The sequence below is a fragment of the Triturus cristatus genome, chromosome 6, assembly GCF_964204655.1.
Source record: "Triturus cristatus chromosome 6, aTriCri1.1, whole genome shotgun sequence".
Taxonomy (NCBI): Eukaryota; Metazoa; Chordata; class Amphibia; order Caudata; family Salamandridae; genus Triturus; species Triturus cristatus.
In genome coordinates this window covers 543,320,925-543,339,910 of record NC_140589.1, presented here as the reverse complement: position 1 = coordinate 543,339,910, position 18,986 = coordinate 543,320,925, and the positions used below count along the sequence as shown (strand labels likewise).

The window sequence follows — 18,986 nt, the reverse complement described above, 5'->3', positions numbered from 1 at the left end:
TCCATTTTTACTTGGCAGCAGTGCTGTTAGTGCTTGAGGCGAAGGTGTGGAGAGCTTCGGCCTCCGACGAGTTAACCGAGATTGCAAACGCGCCTTCGGCCATTAGAGCGCTAGCGGCACCAGTTTCAGAGAGGGTAGGTGCCCCGGGCTGCGAGCGGGCGGCGCTAGGACCTTGGGCGTCTCCCTGCGTCTGTGTGGCAGGGGAGTGAGGTACCAGAGTCTGCTGATGCACGGTCAGAAGAACCACGGGATACTCAAAGCACTGACTGGCCGTGTGCTCAACTTTTACTGCACAGCGCGGAGCATCGAGGCCACAGTCGGCCATCACCAACCCGGACCCGAAGGGTGAGCAGAGGAAAGAGGCAGAGGGCACGCCCGGAGACTGAAGCCGCACCCAGAACTTCAGAAAGAGTCCGAGGTCTGCGCCTTGGTGTGGTGAGAGCGGGATCCTTCTGATATTTGGGTCACTCCCAACGCCAGACTCTCTGCCACTGATGGGGGCCCATACAACAAACAGAGCTGAAAACCCATTGCACGGCCCCGGAAGGAAGCAGGGTCTGCCCTGAAGTGGAAATGTGCATCGGCAGATAGCAACAATCCTGCACATCACTTTTTGGAATGTGTACGCCTCGACAGGAGTGTGATCGCCTCTGTGGAATGTGTCCGCCTGCGCGTAATGTAGACGCGCGTCATTGTCAGCACTATGCTAAAGTGCTCCGCCGAGCGTTTCTGGACTGAAACACTAATGCAGTCGAAACCCGCCCTAGTGGTAGGTGAACGCAGAGCTCGTGTGTGCGGCACTGTCGCTGCGAAATCACTTTAAACCCATGGGATGTTGCACACCACGCTTTCATGACGAAAAGGTCTCCTGTAACTTTGTACAGGCTGCGCTGCTGGCTCAGTTAGGATGTGTCCCGCTACCACGGACAGCAGCCGCGCACTGAGACAGCGCGCGCCTGCCCGAGCCAGGCACACTTTATGAAGCGATAACTTGACCATGTGAAGTCCCCGCCGGGGGAGTCGCCGCCTAAGAAACCAATGCCATTTCTTCCCGGAGCCTGCGCAGGCGGACAGCCAGCCCGGGAGTGATGGAGCAGGAGACTGGCTGTGAAACCGCGGCACCCGAGCGCCTGAATGTGCTCCACACCAACGACTCGCTGCAGGACAGGAACTGCAGCGCCGGACCTGAGAGCTACCAGGGAGCAGTGGGGCTCTCCTCCGTCCAGGTCATCGTGACTATAGTACTGGCCGTAACCACCCTGTCCACCATCCTGTCCAACGGCTTCGTCATCGCCACTGTCTATCAGACAAGGAAACTGCACACGCCGGCCAACTATCTCATCGCCTCCTTGGCCTTCACAGACATGCTCGTCGCCATCCTGGTGATGCCCATCAGCACCATGTACACTGTGACGGGCACTTGGACACTGGGCCAGGTGGTCTGCGACATTTGGCTCTCGTCCGACATCACCTGTTGCACCGCTTCCATCCTGCACCTGTGCGTGATCGCCCTGGACAGGTACTGGGCCATCACGGACGCTGTGGAGTACACGAAGAAGCGCACCCCCAAGAGGGCGGCGGTGATGATCGCCCTGGTGTGGGTCTTCTCCATTTCCATCTCCATGCCGCCCCTCTTCTGGCGTCAGGAGAAAGCCGAGGGGGAAGTGCTCGCTTGTACGGTGAACACAGACCACATCCTATACACCGTCTACTCCACTGTCGGCGCTTTTTACCTCCCCACCTTGATCCTGATAGCACTTTACGGGAGGATCTATGTAGAGGCCAGGTCGAGGATTCTGAAACAGTCGCCAAAGAACACAGGGAAGAGGTTGACGAGGGCTCACCTGATCACCGACTCCCCGGAGTCGTCTTCTGTGTGCTCCTTGAACTCCAGGGCACAGGACATGTCCAGCGACTCCGGCTCTCCGGTGTACTTAAATCAGGTGAAGGTGAAGGTGTCTGACGCCCTCTTGGAGAAGAAGAAGATCATGGCTGCCAGGGAGCGCAAAGCCACCAAGACTCTTGGGATCATCCTGGGCGCCTTCATCGTGTGCTGGCTGCCTTTCTTCATCGCCTCCTTGGTGTTGCCCATATGTGACACAGCCTGCTGGTTCCACCCAGCCCTTTTTGATTTCTTCACGTGGCTGGGATACCTCAACTCTTTAATCAACCCGATCATCTACACCATGTCCAACGAGGACTTCAAACTTGCTTTCCACAAACTCGTGCGCTTTAGGTTTACCACATGACTGTGATTCCAGGGTGCACTACGGGGCTTTGTGAATGCTTTGTTATGAGACTGAATCCACAGGTAGGTTCACTATTCTTAACTGAGTTGTTACACTTGCTCTGACGCCAGGCGGTGCATTCGGCGACGGCAGCACGACGACAACGCAAGCATAAGAACTGCACTGTCCCTTGCTCCCTGTTTTCACATGCATAACTGCACCACCCCATTCAGCCACCACAAAGCGATATTTACAGCACATGATCACTTGTTATCCGTGGCTTGTTCTCCAGTGTAAAGTGGCACATGGTAACTAACGCTAGCTGAAGGAAGCCGAGAGGGCTGAGGGCGCACCGGGACCGTGGACAGCTCCACAGCTTGGTGGCAGTGCACTACCACTGTATATCGCCGTAGCAACTACGCACCACGCACTTAAACGGCATTTGCGTCATTTTAAGCACACTCATGGGAACTTTATGTATTTTACAACATATAACTCAATGAAACGTGATAAAAGGAAAGTGTGGAGAGCTGGCTTTAATATCCTGAATGACAAGCCTCTGAAGGTTGCTTTCTGTTGGAAAATAGATACACATTTAATATGTTTAAGGCATCCGTCAGCATATATCGCCCAAATATTTGCAGTCTACACGCATTCTAAGCACAAACAAGACTGGGCACGAGCTAGTGACGAGCTTTTGCTAGATCTCTGTTTAATGTAGCGGGGCATATGTAGAGGTTCCCAGGTCACGGAACTGTCCTGTCTTTGCCTCGGTCTGAATAGGCTTAAGAGTCGACCAGTGAGATCGGCACGTCCAACACACTGTCTTGCTCAAGCACTCGAATCCTGACTTGAAAGCACGACTGCTATTCTTTATTTTTGCAAGTGAATGAATGAATGAAAGAAGTCATCAAATAAAGTCAGATTGGGCTTTTTTTGAAGGCAGGCTTCATGCGCTAAACCTAATATCGTCGGGGAGGCTTCTAACATTTTTATCAGTAGGTGTCATTTATTTTTGCAGCTCCATAGCTGTCATTTGCAGGTCCTTGACTGTCTAACTTGATTTTTGGGAACAAAGATGCTTGCCTGTCATATCCCCCGAAAGGATTCTCATCAGTTCAGGAAAATAATGCAGCTCAAACTAGATTTCCTTCATACAGCACAGTGCATGCCCTGAGCAGACAGTGAACAGAAGGTCTTCACTCTCGTTGTCTTTGTGAGAACAATATACAGAAGCCACAGGAGTTCCAGGCAACAGAAAGCACACACAATTTCTGGCGAAAATGTCAGGTCTATAAAAGGGCAGCTCCGAGGGAAGGATCAGTGCCTTACATTTCATTCCTATTTTTGTTAATTTTAACAATTTATGTACACCCCACTGGCTGAAATGCAGGATGAAGCCCCTCTTTCTCTTGCTTCAGTCGGGTCTTGGTGACGCTTTCAAGGTCAGAAAGCCAAACACTACACACACTACATTAGCTTCCAGTTCCAACATCACTTCCAGACGTGGAGACTCACGTGTATTCTTAAGCTTGATTGTGGCTAATTATTGCCCTTTGAACAACCCTGAGTCCTTACTCCGATATTTGTCCCTAGTTTGAGACTCCCACTAATATGTTAGGCTGCCCTCTCGTCCATTTTGTTCTCACACTTTATTAACTGACAGCGCCCAGCTACTGACTAACACCTTGACATTCCTTTCCCATGGAATGTAGTCAGCCCCAATATTTCATGTGTGATTTAGACAATGAAATATCTTCACTTTGTATTGTACTAGAAATGTATGACTTCCTCTCTCAGAAAACGTAAACGAAACTCTGCTCCCATTCTCCAAATTAATGATCACACTCTCTAATTACCTGACAGTGTTTTTATAGGGGAGTCCTAAATCTCCATGCTCAACCTTTTGACTTCAAAATAACTCCACTGGTAAAAATGTTCAAACCAGCTCCTACTTCCTGTAACTTATGTTCCTGTCTCATTCTCAGAAATCTCTCCCATGTTTTTCATTCATTCATTCATTCACTAACTTTCTATCTATCTCATTCTCTGTTTCACAATCTTCTCTCCCCTCTATATTTTTGTTTTCTGTTTCTGATGCCATAATCCCCAGAGAGCTGGAGACAGAGAATGAAGGTGCATGCCATCAAAAACCTACCTCCTTTGGCTCTAGCCACACAAGCAAATGCTGGATGTCATAAATAGCAAATCCAGTCCTGCTCCAACCCACAGTCTCCACTGACAGCATTTCAGTCAGGCAATGTAGGATGCATACAATATATAATCATAAATGGGTAACTGTGAATCATGGGGATGTTTTTCATTTAGGGGTTCTGACTAACACATCAGATAGACAAGAGTGAAGTTTAAGTTGTCGTTTAAGTTGTCTATGATGCCTCTCAGAACCCCAAGGTGAAAAACATCCCATTAATTCACTTTTTACCCATCTAGAAATGTATGTAATGTTTGGACCCCAATATAATCTACACATGCTTTCAACTTCTACATAGGGGCAGGGGAATAATAAGTGAGCCAAACATAACTGCTCCAAAAGGCACTCAGGGAGCCCAGACAGAGCAGACACAAATTGCATTATGAAATAGCAACAGTGTTTAACAAGTGCTGATATACACCGTTGCTATGTCATAGCAGTGAATTAGTGGATTCAGAATCCGGCCATTCATTCTAATGGCTCTCTATGAGAACCAGCCATAACATAGAATTATTATGTGTGAAAAGGTAAATAATGGGGATGTGTTTTGCCAGGGGGCTCTGAGTGAAATAAGTAGGCAGCAAGAGCTAAGCTCCAGTTGCCTATGATGGCATTCAGAACCCCAACATGAAAACCATTACTGTTATTCCCTTTTAAACCCATGTATAATGTCATGCGAAGTATGCCCCCCCAAAACAGCTGCCCCTGTTGTGAACGGTCAGAGGAGTAATGGGGAAGATGTTATACTTTTGCTTCCCTTCTATTTCCCAAATGAAAACAATCAAAAAATAAAAAAAACTGCCCACCGTCCCACCACACTTAGTGCTTTCCCACCCTTCCCAAAGCTGTGCTTTCTAGTGTGCATTGGGGCAGAGAGCCAGATTGTATTACAGGGTTGTTAGAGCAATCTGGAATTTCTTTATGGCGTAGCAACAGTGGGGAATAACTTTTGTTACCCACAGTTACAACTTTATACCAGTGAATAACCAGATTAGGTATCAGGTGTTCACTCTAGTGCCTCTCATGGAGGACCTTACATAACTTATAGGGGTGGACTTACTGAGAATTCACAGCACCTCTGCATTACAAAAGTTATGCGAACCAGCGCAAATTGCTGATTCACCATTTTCTTTCTAGTGCAAAACGTAATTTGTGCTGGAGTGCATCCCTAAAACAATGTAGACTAGCACAAATGGCGCTTTGCTTCAAAGGGGAGTATCATTGGTGGTGCATGGCCTTCCCATGAAATAAGCACAACCCTAAAAACAGGTATGTTCTGAGTGACATTCAACATACAAGAGCCAAGCTTGAGGTATCTATGATGTTACTCAGAACCTCAAGTTGAAAATTACCCCTATTTTTCACTTTTTACTCACCCATAATTTTATGTAATGTGTGGCTCCTAAAATCATCTGCCTTACTTTAAACTCCGAAGAAGGGGTAGAGGTGTAATGGGCATACAAAACACCACCCCAACCAATGTGCCTTTCCTCCCCAATTCCCTTTCCTGCTCAAAGCTATGCTCTCTGCTCTCCTCCACAGCAGAGATTATGCTGCATTGACCGACTCTCACAGAGCTCTGTCAGAGCAGCCTGGAATTCGTTGATGACACAATAGTGGGAAATAACTTTTGTTTCCTTCTCTTGCTGGCTCATAATAGTGAACATCAAGATTTACATTCTGGTATTCATGATGGTGGTTGTCACCGAGCCATACATAACATGTAGAATTGTTTTCCAATGAGGGATCATAGATAATGAAAGTGATCTTTAAGTTATCCATAATGTTGCTTGAAACTCCAAGGTTGAAAACATCTTACTATTGATAGCCACCGCAAAAATCAATATGATGCTCTGTATCCCCCAGTGACCATCTTCTCTGTAAGCTGATCCCAAGGGCAGCAGAGCAGGGGGGAGGAGTCGTGAGGGAGCAACACACAAAAACCCATTCACCACCGTGTACCACCTCACTCAGGTTCTCTAGCTATCTCAAACATTTGGAAATCTGGCATCGTGCCTATCCTCCGTCGGCTGGCTTCCCCACTTCATCATTTAATACTATACCTTGCCTTCTGCATAGCCCTTCATGAATTTATAATTAAGGGAGTGACTGATTAGCCATGGTAGGACATCACCACCATACAGGCAAGGGAGCGACGAATTGACCACACTAGGTCATAATTGCCATGCAGGCCAGGGAGGGACTGCTTGGCCACACTAGGACACACTAGGACATAACCACCATGCGGCCCAGCTTCTCTTGGATCTGTGGAGACCCAAGATAGAAAGGTGAAGCCAGGAGTGATGGCAATCTGAGATTCCACTGCACTTTCAGGTTTTCAAAACTATCTCTGCCACCTTACCTTTTCAGCAATCTCCCATTTAGTGTTTCTCCTATCTCTTCATCCCACATATCTTTCTTGGAGAACCAAGGTCTGAAATTGTGTGTCAGCTCTCTCTATCAGTGAGTAGTACACTCCCCACTTTTTGGTTATCCAATAAACTTGCACCCTTGGGCAAGTGCCAGGCTTCTTTTCAATTTGGATAAGAGGGTGGCCTGGTGCCTTCCAGGAGTCATCGCCAGTGCTGACTGCTGCCCCTTGAATTCTTTCCACAACTTCTTAATCCAGTTATACAATTAGGGCTGCTATCTTTACGAGAAAGTACATTTATTTTTATATTAAGGATTACATATCGCACTCATTTGTAGATATACTTTCTCTTTGATGAGAGTGAAGCTTGCTTCTATGTTATGTTTCAAACTCATCCAAAAATTACGTATTTCCTCCTTGTACTTGCATCACCATTGTGAGATGAATCATGGTTTTGTTCAATTGGAGGAAAGCCAAAAATATATACAATCTTGTCAAACAGCAATAACGCAAGTCGCTTAAAGATCACGTTTATGCACCAAACAAATGCATATATATGTTTTTATGTATGTGTATATGAATATCATACATATAAATAGATTACATATGTACATTTGTGTATGTAACATACATATATACATTTTAATTTCACCAGTCCAAATTTCATTCCAATATTTCCCTACTTGGCCATCGCGACAGTATTTCAGTGAATGTTTTCCTTTTTTTCTGCAGAACCCACTCGACATTGCAAAGAATTAAGGGCCGAACTTCCCCAACAAGTACTCTGACTCTTGAGTGCTGCTGAGCAAAAATACCAATCCACACCGCCACCCTCCTGTTCAGACACACATTTCCGGCTCATATTTCGTGGCACAGCAGACACAGAGGGCACCCTCATATCACATCATAGTGCATTGTTAGCAAATTCAGTTGAGAAAATGAATCAAAACTAAAAAGCCTTTAAAAAAATGAAATCAGTAGTTTTAATACCACATGCAACCTTCTTCTTGAATTGCTTGGTTGAGTTTGCCTCTGGGTAGGTGCATGTCGAAGAGGTGTGGACAGAAGCCCATATGTGTGCGTTTCCGTTCGTTTTTATGTACTTGTTTGTGCATCTGTAAGTGCTTTTAATTATGATATGAAGTGATTAGGTTAGCTTTAAAGACAGTGCCTAGGGGAAATATTAACGGCTAAGAAACAGTTATTGCGAAACTAGCTCATTCTGCCAGATACAGGTTGGAAAGAGGAGTGTGCAACTGACACAGTGTGTTTTCGAAAACCCAGTACCATAAATAATGCAGTGCAACATCTCTGCCAGAATTTCAATATACCAGCGTATGGTCAAGCAAGAACATGGCTGTGTCAGGCCTAGATGAATGAATGACACATATGTACTGCACGCTGTGAACATGCCTGTTTCCTCTGTTCTCTTTGATACAATTGTTGGCAAATATTCGTTTAATACATCTTCTTGGAGACAATACAGATATGATTGCTTTTTGCTCCAAGCAAGCACAAACCGCTCCAAATATGATACACTTTATGAATGTACACCTCATTGCACGTGTTTGTTGCACACCCCTGCTCCACTAAATATCTTATAGGTATACAGGGTGGGCCTGTCGGAAATACTACCTATGTCGCCCGATTTTGTATGTTGTGTACGATTCAGATTCATTTTTTTCTTCCTGCACAGCCATGCCACCTACAATGCAAAACCCCAGAAATCCGAATATGTTTGTGTCAGTTGTCCTTGAAATGTTTTGGCAATTGAAATATTTTGGCCATTTTCATTTATTCTCCATTTGAATAAAGCCTAAGACGGCACCGGAAGCTCACAATCTGAGGCTTGTGGGTGTGCCCTACTGGGGTAGAACTGATTTTGGTGTCCTGTTCTTCTTTTCAAAATTGTACATGTTTGACATAGAAAGGAACCCTGGAAGGCAACCTAGAATAAAAACAATGCTGCTCTTCAGAGGTTTAGGTAGGTTTTTAGTTGATAGAGACTTCGTAGGATAAAAGAACACTTTGGTCATCAAAATAGATGTTTTCATTACTTTTGGGAGTCCTCAGTTCATTACATGCAAATTAATGGAAATTGTCAATAAATGTTAGGCATTTATGTTATACAGTCAGTGTCTTTGTAGATATCATTGTAGATAAGTTTGCCAATTGCACTAGTGTGGCATTCCACCCATTCTGTAAAGCCAGCATCAATGGGCAATCATTTAACCTCCCCTGCTATAATTAAATTAATTATATATCTATCTATCTATCTATATATATATATATATATATATCTATATATATATATATATATATATATATATATATATATATATATATATATATATATATATATATATATATATATATATATATATATATATATATATAATACATTACATAACTGTTGGAATCAAATCAGTATGCTGCAGATTGACTTGAACTAGTCTGGGTACCACTTTGATAAAATCGGTTTCTGGCTTTCCAGGAACAGGTGAATATTTCAGATGACTTTGGTACAGGGATTTATAATGCTGTTTTATTAGCTCATATGCATTGTTCTGCATTTATCACGTGGTATACAAGGTACCACCTATAATTTTGAAGGATATGATCTAACAATACAGACATAATACAGAATGCTAGTATAATCTAACCCATATGTAACAAAAGAATCTTTTAAAAGGCATGGGGCAAACATGTAAGTTTATTTTTGCAAGATTTTCTGTAGAAAAGTGCTGCATTAGCACCGTATTTTCTAAGGCAACATGGGTTAATTTTCCAACTACATGGAAGGGATCGTCTCTAAAATAGTCATATTTCCACAGTGCAAGGTTACATGCATTCAGGGGGCGGATTCAATGGTTGTAATCACCATGAGCCACAGATCTCTTTTCACTCGAGTAGTCAGTAGATTACGTCCTAGCTGTCCCTTTGGGGCAATATAGCATGGATGAAAAGTATACCAGCTCTATGGATCCCTTGCCCCTCAAATCTTTGAATACTCTTTAGCACAGCTTCTCCATTTAAGTATCTCCTTTTTGGCTTTACAGCAGAAATGCATACCTTTCCGCCAAACAGACAACGAGGGAGGATTTGGCAACCTCCATTACTGGGCAATGTCCCGTTTGGCAACAAGATACCCAATGCCTGCAAACGATCTATGGTGTAGGATCTGCCCATCCATCCATGATCTCCAGAAGCACAACTACCCTCATTTTTATATGTTAAACTCATGAAAAGAGTATTTTTTTTTATAGAGCTAGCTCAGCAAAGTCTCATGTAATTGCCAAATATTGTGTTATACCCCATTCCCGCCACACCAAGCCTTGAAATAAATATCATCTGCTGTTTACTGTAAAGCATATTTAATGTATTACAATGGGTTATCTTAAGTAGAAAAGGACACACACAGGAGCAAACAAACACGCACACACACTGTTCTGTATTATTATTTTGTTGCAGATGTAGTTAAGGAAATTAATGTGCAAGTTAAATGCAAACTTCATTCAACTGTGTACAAATTTTGATGGCTAACCAAAGGGGAGAGAGACCACAATTTTAATGTATCTGATCTCCAAGACAATTCTAGGAATCTGACTTTAAAACGTAAACTGGTGAGAAAAGTTCCATCTGACTCTCAGAAGCTTGATGGAAGAAGTGCCTTTTCTCACAGGAATATATGTAATACTAAAAAAAAATACATTTAAAAGATAAAGAATGTAATAGTTCCAAAGTAAGTTTCCTAAAAAGAGAAAAAGATAAAGGGCAAAATGATTTGCCACTAAAGAGATTCAGGTCTAACAGCAATGAGTTATAGCAAAAACACAAACGTTTTCATTGATTTTAACGTGTAAGTGAAAAAAAAAGTCAATATTTGTTTATGAGGTGCGGTCGACCTGGATCTAGAAAACCTTCACAGTTAACATAAAACAACCACTGCCAAGAAAAGGTTTGTGGTTCATTCAAGGCAAAAGCTTTGCCTTCTGACTTAATATCTGTTTAGGAGGTGAAAAATCTTCAGTGAAGCCAGACTGGAACATGTATCCAAGAAGGTCTCCATAAGATCGATTAAGTCTTGTGAGTGGCCCCGCAGGATTGTGAAACTTTATGCCAAGAGCTCTGAGCAGTAAAAATCACAAGAGTAAAGCCGTTGATTGGTAAGGTTTGGTATTTTGTCCCAATCCGCCTCAGAAAAACACTTTTATAAATCCTAACCTCTTCAAATATTCTGTTACTTCATTGTATTAACTCCAAAAGTTGGCAAACATTAGAGAAAGTAACTGAACACCAATAATAGTTTTAAGATCCAAGATCAGGCCACAACAAAATGCCCAGTTCGAGCAGATTCCGGGATGTCTCTACAGTAGCAGTATTTTATTTTGTCAGAGGACAACGTGCACTCTACTGGCACAGGCCAGAAGCTTTGCAGGAGCAGGCAATACAAATGTTCACTTTTCACTCGTTTACATATTTTATTCTAGGTAAACTAAATATTTCGGTGTTCAAGACCTTCTTCACTCTTCAACAGAGTTTCACAGGAATAACCAGGCATCACAGACAGGAACTAGAAGCCTGTTTTCTTTGTAGTCAGCAAGAAGCTAGCACTACAAGTGCTCAGAGCAGTATCTAGTCCAAATGATAATCAATCAATCAATCAATCAATCACGGAACTTATATCGCGCACTACTCACCCGTAAGGGTCTCAAGGCGCTTGGGGAAGGGGGTCTGCTACTGCTCGAACAGCCAGGTCTTGAGCTGTTTCCTGAAGGCCAGGTGGTCCTGTGTCATCCGCAGGTGGACGGGTAGGGAGTTCCAAGTCTTAGCTGCCAGGTAGGAGAATGACCTTCCTCCAGCAGTGGCTCTCTGGATGCGAGGGACAACGGCGAGGGCGAGGTTAGCGGAACGTAGCTGGCGGGTGGGCGTGTAGAAGGTGAGGCGGCTGTTGAGGTACCCTGGGCCTAGGTCGTGGAGGGACTTGTGTGCGTGGGTGAGGAGTCTGAACGTGATCCTCTTGTTGACAGGGAGCCAGTGCAGGTCTCTCAGGTGGCACGAGATGTGGCTGCGTCGGGGGACGTCCAGGATGAGTCGGGCGGAGGCGTTCTGGATACGCTGAAGTCTTTTCTGAAGCTTGGCTGTAGTACCGGCGTAGAGGGTGTTTCCGTAGTCTAGTCTGCTGGTGATGAGAGCCTGGGTGACCGTCTTCCTGGTCTCGGTCGGGATCCATCGGAAGATCTTTCGGAGCATGCGGAGGTTGTGGAAGCAAGCTGAGGAGACGGCGTTGACTTGTCTGGTCATCGATAGGGAGGAGTCCAGTATGACGCCCAAGTTGCGTGCGTGGTCCGTCGGTTCAGGTGCGGTGCCTAGTGCCGGGGGCCACCAGGAGTTGTCCCATGCGGAGGGTGATGGTCCCAGGATGAGGACTTCTGTCTTGTCCGTGTTCAGTTTCAGGCGGCTGGTGTTCATCCATTCAGCGACGTCTGTCATCCCTTCGTGCAGGCTGGCTTTGGCGGTGTCGGGGTCTCTGGAGAGGGAGAGAATCAGCTGGGTGTCATCGGCGTAGGAGATGATGTTGAGGTTGTGTTGGCGTGCGATGGCAGCGAGGGGTTTCATGTAGATGTTGAAGAGAGTGGGGCTGAGCGACGATCCTTGCGGGACGCCGCAGATGACTTCGGTGGCCTCGGAGCGGAACGGAGGGAGGCGTACTCTCTGTGTTCTGCCGGAGAGGTATGAGATGATCCATTCCAGAGCCTTCCCTTGGATGCCGGTGTCGTTGAGGCGTTGTACTAGTGTGCGGTGGCAGACAGTGTCAAATGCTGCGGAGAGGTCTAGGAGGATGAGTGCCGCTGTTTCGCCGTTGTCAAGCAGGGCTCGGATGTCGTCGGTGGCTGCGATGAGGGCGGTCTCGGTGCTGTGGTTGGCTCTGAATCCGGACTGTGATGGGTCGAGGGATCCGTTCGCCTCGAGGAAGGCTGCCAGTTGCTTGTTGACGACCTTCTCGATGACTTTGGCGGGGAAAGGAAGGAGCGAGATGGGGCGGAAGTTCTTGAGGTTGGTCGGGTCCGCTGTTGGTATCTTCAGCAGAGCGCTGAGTTCAACGTGCTTCCAGCTCTCCGGGAAGGTTGCTGTGTTGAAGGAGGTGTTGATGATGTCTCGGAGGTGGGGTGCGATGGTAGAGGCTGCCTTGTTGAAGACATGATGGGGGAACGGGTCGGTCGGAGATCCGGAGTGGATGGTGTTCATCATGCGTGACGTGTCTTCGGGGGTCACCTCGGTCCATGTCTGGAGGGTGGCGGCGGGGTGCGAAGGTTCAACCGATGGGTGCGGGGGTGAAATGTCGAAGCTGTTGTGGATGTCGGCGATCTTGCGGTGGAAGTACGAGGCGAGGGAGTCGCAGAGGTCCTGTGAGGGAGTGATGTCGTTGTTGCCGGTGCTGGGGTTGGAGAACTCCTTGACAATGTTGAAGAGCTCCTTGCTGTCATGGGCGTTCTTGTCCAGTCGTTCCCGCAGAGATTTCTTCTTGGTGGTGCGGATGAGCTGGTGATGTCTGCGAGTGGCGAGTTTGAGTGCGGTCATGTTGTCGGCGGTCTTGTTGAGGAGCCAGGCCTTCTCGAGGGTGCGGCAGGCCTTCTTGGAGTCCTTAAGTTCGTCCGTGAACCAGGGGGCCTTCTTGCTTCTGGGCCTGGTGAGGGGGTTCTTCAGTGGGGCGAGGTCGTCGGCACAGGAGGTCAGCCACTGCGTGAGGTCGAGGGCAGCTGTGTTAGGGTCCGTAGTCCTGACAGGTGGGCTCTGGCTGAGGGAGGTGGCTAGCTGGTCGGCGGTGATCTTGCTCCAGTTTCTGTGGGGAGCCTGCTTCGGGTGATGGTGGACCGTGTTCTTTCTGAAGCTGAAGTGGATAAAAGGCAAGGCTGGAGAAAAGTTTGTCATAATCTCCTTCAAGACAGCACAAAATCCACCGGTGTAATTAACAGAAATGTTGTCTTGTTATGTTTGCTTCCTATCAGCTACGTGCTGGGATTAAGTACAGGAGTAAACCTTAAAAGATAAAACCAGCCACAAACTCTCCTGGTTATTCCCTCTCAAGGTTGGCCCAGTTAGTCCTACCAATGAAAAAAAATAGTATCCATCTCCAAGTCCCCATTAAAACTAACCCACTAGCTGATTTTAACACCTTAGATTTACAGTCCCACCTCACTCAAAAGAAAGGTTTTCTACAGGTTATAGTCAGAAGTCTTTCCCAATACTTAGGGCCTGATTTAGATCTCAGAGGATGGGTTACTCATTCACAATGGTGACGGGTATCCACGCCACTTAAATTTAAATCCCATAAGATATAATGGGATTTATATTTTGGCGGACGGGATATCGATCACTGTTGTGATGAGTGACCCATCTGCCGACTTCTAAATCAGGCCCTTCACCTGAATGAACACTTGCAAAATACTGCAGCTGGGGTTCAGGCAGATGTTAATCATTCAAACATGGCTAACTACTGATATATAAATTTAGTTTGACTGAGGTTCCAGGCAACAATCAGGAACTAGTATTTTAATTCTGATTTGAAATTTAAAGCATTTTTCTGCAGCCGTGTTCTAGAAAATGTACATGTCTAAAAGCATGTTATATTTTAGGTGTCTGTGGGAATTGGTCTTCCTTCACTCAGACACACCACATTTGCCATTTGTTGTACTGGACAACATCTTTGTGTATGTACAGTTGGCTTACCAAAATGTTAGTTTTGGCAACTGTAATCTAAAGATGGTTGGATTTTTTTTAACTACAGCACATGTATCTGATATCAGATCAGTACGCCATAACTACAACGTAAGACAAAGTATGATGTATCCGAAGAAACTAATGTGGGAAAAAATGGAAAAAATTGATTTTCTGCATACTTCCTTCACTATATGGATAACTTCATATGGACATTCTGATTTACATTACAGACTTTGTTTTTAATTTACTTAAATGCTCTATCAGTTTCTTAGTTTTTTTAAATTGACACATAGCACTTGAGACAGACCATAGGCATGAGGGTAAGCAGTGAAGCCCAATTATGTAGCCCGTGATTCTACTGATTCACCATAAGTCATCAATGACCCAATTCAAATGGCATGTTGTGCATCTACTTTGAACTTCATAATCCTGTTTCACAAACCGGAGACTGGTTTCCTATTAATTTGGCAAAGAACATTTATGGATGCAAAAATTATGCCAATCTGGTAGATTTTAAATTCTTAATTTCTGGCTAGGAGTTGGGTTATTGGTGCGTATGGTGGCCAACATTCAAAGGTAAAATAACACTAACAAACACATATGTTTATGGATATTCAAATGGTTCCTGCCGATAGTTTCATATCTTAGAAAAACATGTAAATTTTCTTCTTTTGAAGTAAGCATTAGGTGTCCTTTTAGGGTATTAATTGGGATGGAACATTTCCATATCTTTTGTGATGTGGAAAAGAGCTCTTACTCTATCTAGAGACATATTTCCCCTATTAAGAAATACAAGTTGCATGCACGTGCCATGACATGTATGGTTTCCATCTTGTGAAACGGCAGCATAAGTTATTGTTACACAATGGAGGGTGCAAAATTATTTATTTACTACTATTGATTCTTTTGCAATGTTTTTAGGATCTTTTTTCGATCGATGAAAATATAGGCATTTGTTTCAAACTTGTACCATGGAAAACATGACAACTTCTAAACAGTGCACGTGGTGGTCATGTATGATTAGTCCTTCATACAACTGATCGGTATGTTTTATGTGAGTCAAATGACACATTGTTCACATTGCACACTGTTCAAGTGCACAGATGTGAGGTCATTAGTAAAACATATGATGTTGAGCTAAAAATAAAATGTGCTACACTATTTGAATTTTAACATCTATTTTTATGTTGTAATGTCGCTATCACTTGAATTATAAAGTATAATTTGTGAAAACTAAGCCTCCCATTTCAAAAATACAGATTCCTATGTTTATGCACCCCACTTCCTCTTAGGTCTGTAATTTAAAACCAGAACTTTAAAATGATCGTATAAAAACAATTCTTTTACTTTGTGATCGTCCTCTAAAAACATTTACCACAAAGTACCGTGATGAAAGACATTGAATAACATCAGTGTTCTGCATATTAAACCTGTTATTCATTGAAGAATGGTGTCAGCAGGTAAATCGTGCAATTATTTTTTTAATTGCTACTGAGCCTGTTTGGATAGTGTTCTTCCTATCATATATAAAGTACAAAAGTCATGAAAGAGACATATATACCAAGTAAATACTTTGCAAGGCTTTTTAAATGCTGCCTAAAACATCTTTCATTCGTTTCACTACCGTGCATAGTGAGATATGATGTAAACCGAGTGTGTGGAAACCATTCCATTAAGTAATGAAGCTTCAATAGTAAATAGTGGTATAACTTCAAAAAGTATGGTTTGAGTGCAATGTCCCAGATCTGAATCTGTGCAGTAACCAAAACATAGTGTTAGACATATAACTATAATATATTTGAAAGTGAAATGTTTCATTCAATGGCTGATAACCCCAAAATAATTTGTATGTACTTACTAACATTTTGTATATATTACTTGAAGGCACTGCACATCTTTTTGAAAGTTATTTCTCTCAAAAGTGGCAAAGATTTACCCTGGGAAGGACTTGTTATATATCAAATTCGACTAGGTGAAAGCCAGGTACAATGGAGGGTGCAAGCACTTTTGCTAACAGATTTTCTTCCTTTTTTTGATAGGTCAGACTTTTAAAAAAACTGAAGAAGTGGTTTGGCCAATCCAATTTAAAGTGTTAAAGTTCGGATTGTGGTGGTTCTTTAGGAGAATCAAGACCAGGGTAAAGCCATTATTGTGGCCACAGAAGCTGTAATAGTATGGTCTGAGAGGAAGGATTTGAGGAGGCATGTGTGGGTGTTTTCAACTTTTCGAAATAAACATAAAAACATGCTAAGAAAATCTGACGGCAAGAGGATATGAGCTGATCAGTGTTATAATGAAAGAAACATGCAGTTGCATTTTTTCTGCCCGATGAACATGATACAATATTCACCCTCAGTGGTATAACTGTCACGTTTGCAATTTCCACAGTGCCGCATTGGATCAAGGAGGAGATTATTGAATTAATCTTTGTATTTAAAGGATTCGATGAGGAAAAGGCAACCCCACTAGATTGTGTCTGTTCTGTTGAGGTTGAGGATGTTGTGTTTTCATGTTAAGATATCAGTGAGGTGAATGAGCAGAACAAGGTTTCCATAAGTGAAGTAGTGTCAAAGTCACAATCTGGAATGAGGGCAGACATTAAAGTTGCATTTGAGACTACAGACCTTCAGTTTAGTTGGTCAGTTTTGATGTGATGCATAAGAGATGGGTCCCTGATTTTAGAGAAGCATATCTAAATCTAGACATTGTGGTTATAGGGTGTGATTCGTGATTTGTGATCAAAGAATGCGTGGATGGCATTAGATGTAGTACATATCAAGGAATGCTGCAACGCATTGGGGTGGTGTGTGTTGTTTTCATAGAAATAGGCGTGTAAAGAGACAAGCATGATATACTGCAACAATATCAAGTTTTAATTGTTGTGTTGCAAAAATTTCATAGCAAGAATAGCAGCCACCAAAGAAATGTGAAAGTAAGAATATGCAGGGCCGCTGCAATTATGCAGCATGGGAAGACCAAATTATGCAGGACAGTTGTGGAAATTATGTGGCAAGAAAAGACAAATTATGCAGCATTATGCAGCACACTATGTGATTGTATTGCTTAATTATTTTGTCATTTCAGGCGATCTGTGTCAGGCGATCTGTTGTATGTACTTTGTGGGGTCTGACTCCTTCCACCACTTTGGATTGGCTTTTGTCTGTGTCATTAAAAAGTAGTAGCCTGCAAATAGCTAACAGTTGAAGCATGTACCACCTTTTGTTGCAAGTTAACTCCCATGATGTATTGCCCCGGTAACTAGCAGCAACGCGCATGCTGCTTCAGTGCCTTGTTTTCTAACGTAACACATTCATTCCACATCAGCATGGCATCAGCACTGACGTCAGCAGAGACAGTGTGATTTTGCCCAATGAGAGACATATGTGTCATATAGAGACACCTCTATAGGCGGGCTACTGCAGACACCAAGTTTCAAACAGCTCTGCCAGCTCCCGCCGCTGCTCAGCACTTGGATTTATGAATATGTGCACACTGCATGCCTGCCGAGGTCTTGTGTCCTTTCCTGCACTGGAGCAAGCTTGTTTCATAGTGCAGTTGCCACTAAACTAGATGTTTTAGTGCTATTTTAAGACAACACACTGTTGTAAATCACCCACCAGACATTGGGCTTGACTCTGGTTTATGTTTTATACTTACTTCACCGTTACCTTAGCATGGGTGTTAATTTTAGAATTTCCATAGATGTCAGTGGTGTACTTTTAGAACACATTGTTTGGGTGTTGCTCTTTTGTTATTGTTTGTGTCTGCCTGAGTTTGACACATAGGAGAGGAAAGGCTCTCTGGCGGCAGGCCGGGAAGTCACCAGAAGCACCGCACAGAATGAGCTGTTAACGGCACGACTCCTGCACTCTCAGCTCCCGGCGGCTTTCAAAGGACCTGCGCCAGTTTTATGTGGGCCTCTTCTGTCTGGTGCACTCGGCTTGATGGTTTAGAATTCACAGCTGCTACTGATAATTAAAACAAGTTAATGAAACTAATTACAGTTCAGCTAGGGGGTTTCGACTGAGTGCCCGAGTTGCTTCTCGAGGTAAAAGTTGATTTCTTTTCCATATTTCACACTGGGCCCATTTCCTAATGCGAGCAAAAGTGCTGTGTGTCCATGTGTTCTTTACTTGTCAGGGACAAATGCTCAAATGGGTGTGCCTGCTACACCCATGCAGTTCTGCAACACTACACTCCTCAGTGTTTTTACTGTAGTCAGTAGTGTAAGATGTGACCAGCAAGTTCTGAGCAATTTGTTTGCCTACCCCTCAGGCACAAAATTCCCAATGCACTCTTTTGGACTTGGCCCTTTTTGCAGGGTCATCCATAAATATTTTGCCTTTCTCCTAGCCCTTTTTCTGACATGGTGTTGATGGTTTTAGGACTCTGGGCACTTTAGCACTGCTGTCCAGTGTAAAGTGCGTGCGCTCTCTGTGTTAAATATGGTAAG

General features: G+C 44.0%; 1 protein-coding gene across 1 annotated transcript; it reads left to right on the top strand.

Annotated features, from left to right (window-relative positions):
* The first annotated feature begins 337 nt into the window (after window positions 1-337).
* HTR1B (5-hydroxytryptamine receptor 1B) lies at window positions 338-8,681 on the top strand. Its single transcript, XM_085610986.1, has one exon. It carries the CDS (start codon window positions 1,089-1,091, stop codon window positions 2,247-2,249), a length of 1,161 nt encoding a protein of 386 aa, XP_085467112.1. The 5' UTR covers window positions 338-1,088; the 3' UTR covers window positions 2,250-8,681.
* Window positions 8,682-18,986: the final 10,305 nt, after the last annotated feature.

Bases quoted from the DNA above. Each gene is read 5' to 3' on its own strand.
- HTR1B (XM_085610986.1), top strand. From the start codon at position 1,089: ATGGAGCAGGAGACTGGCTGTGAAACCGCGGCACCCGAGCGCCTGAAT.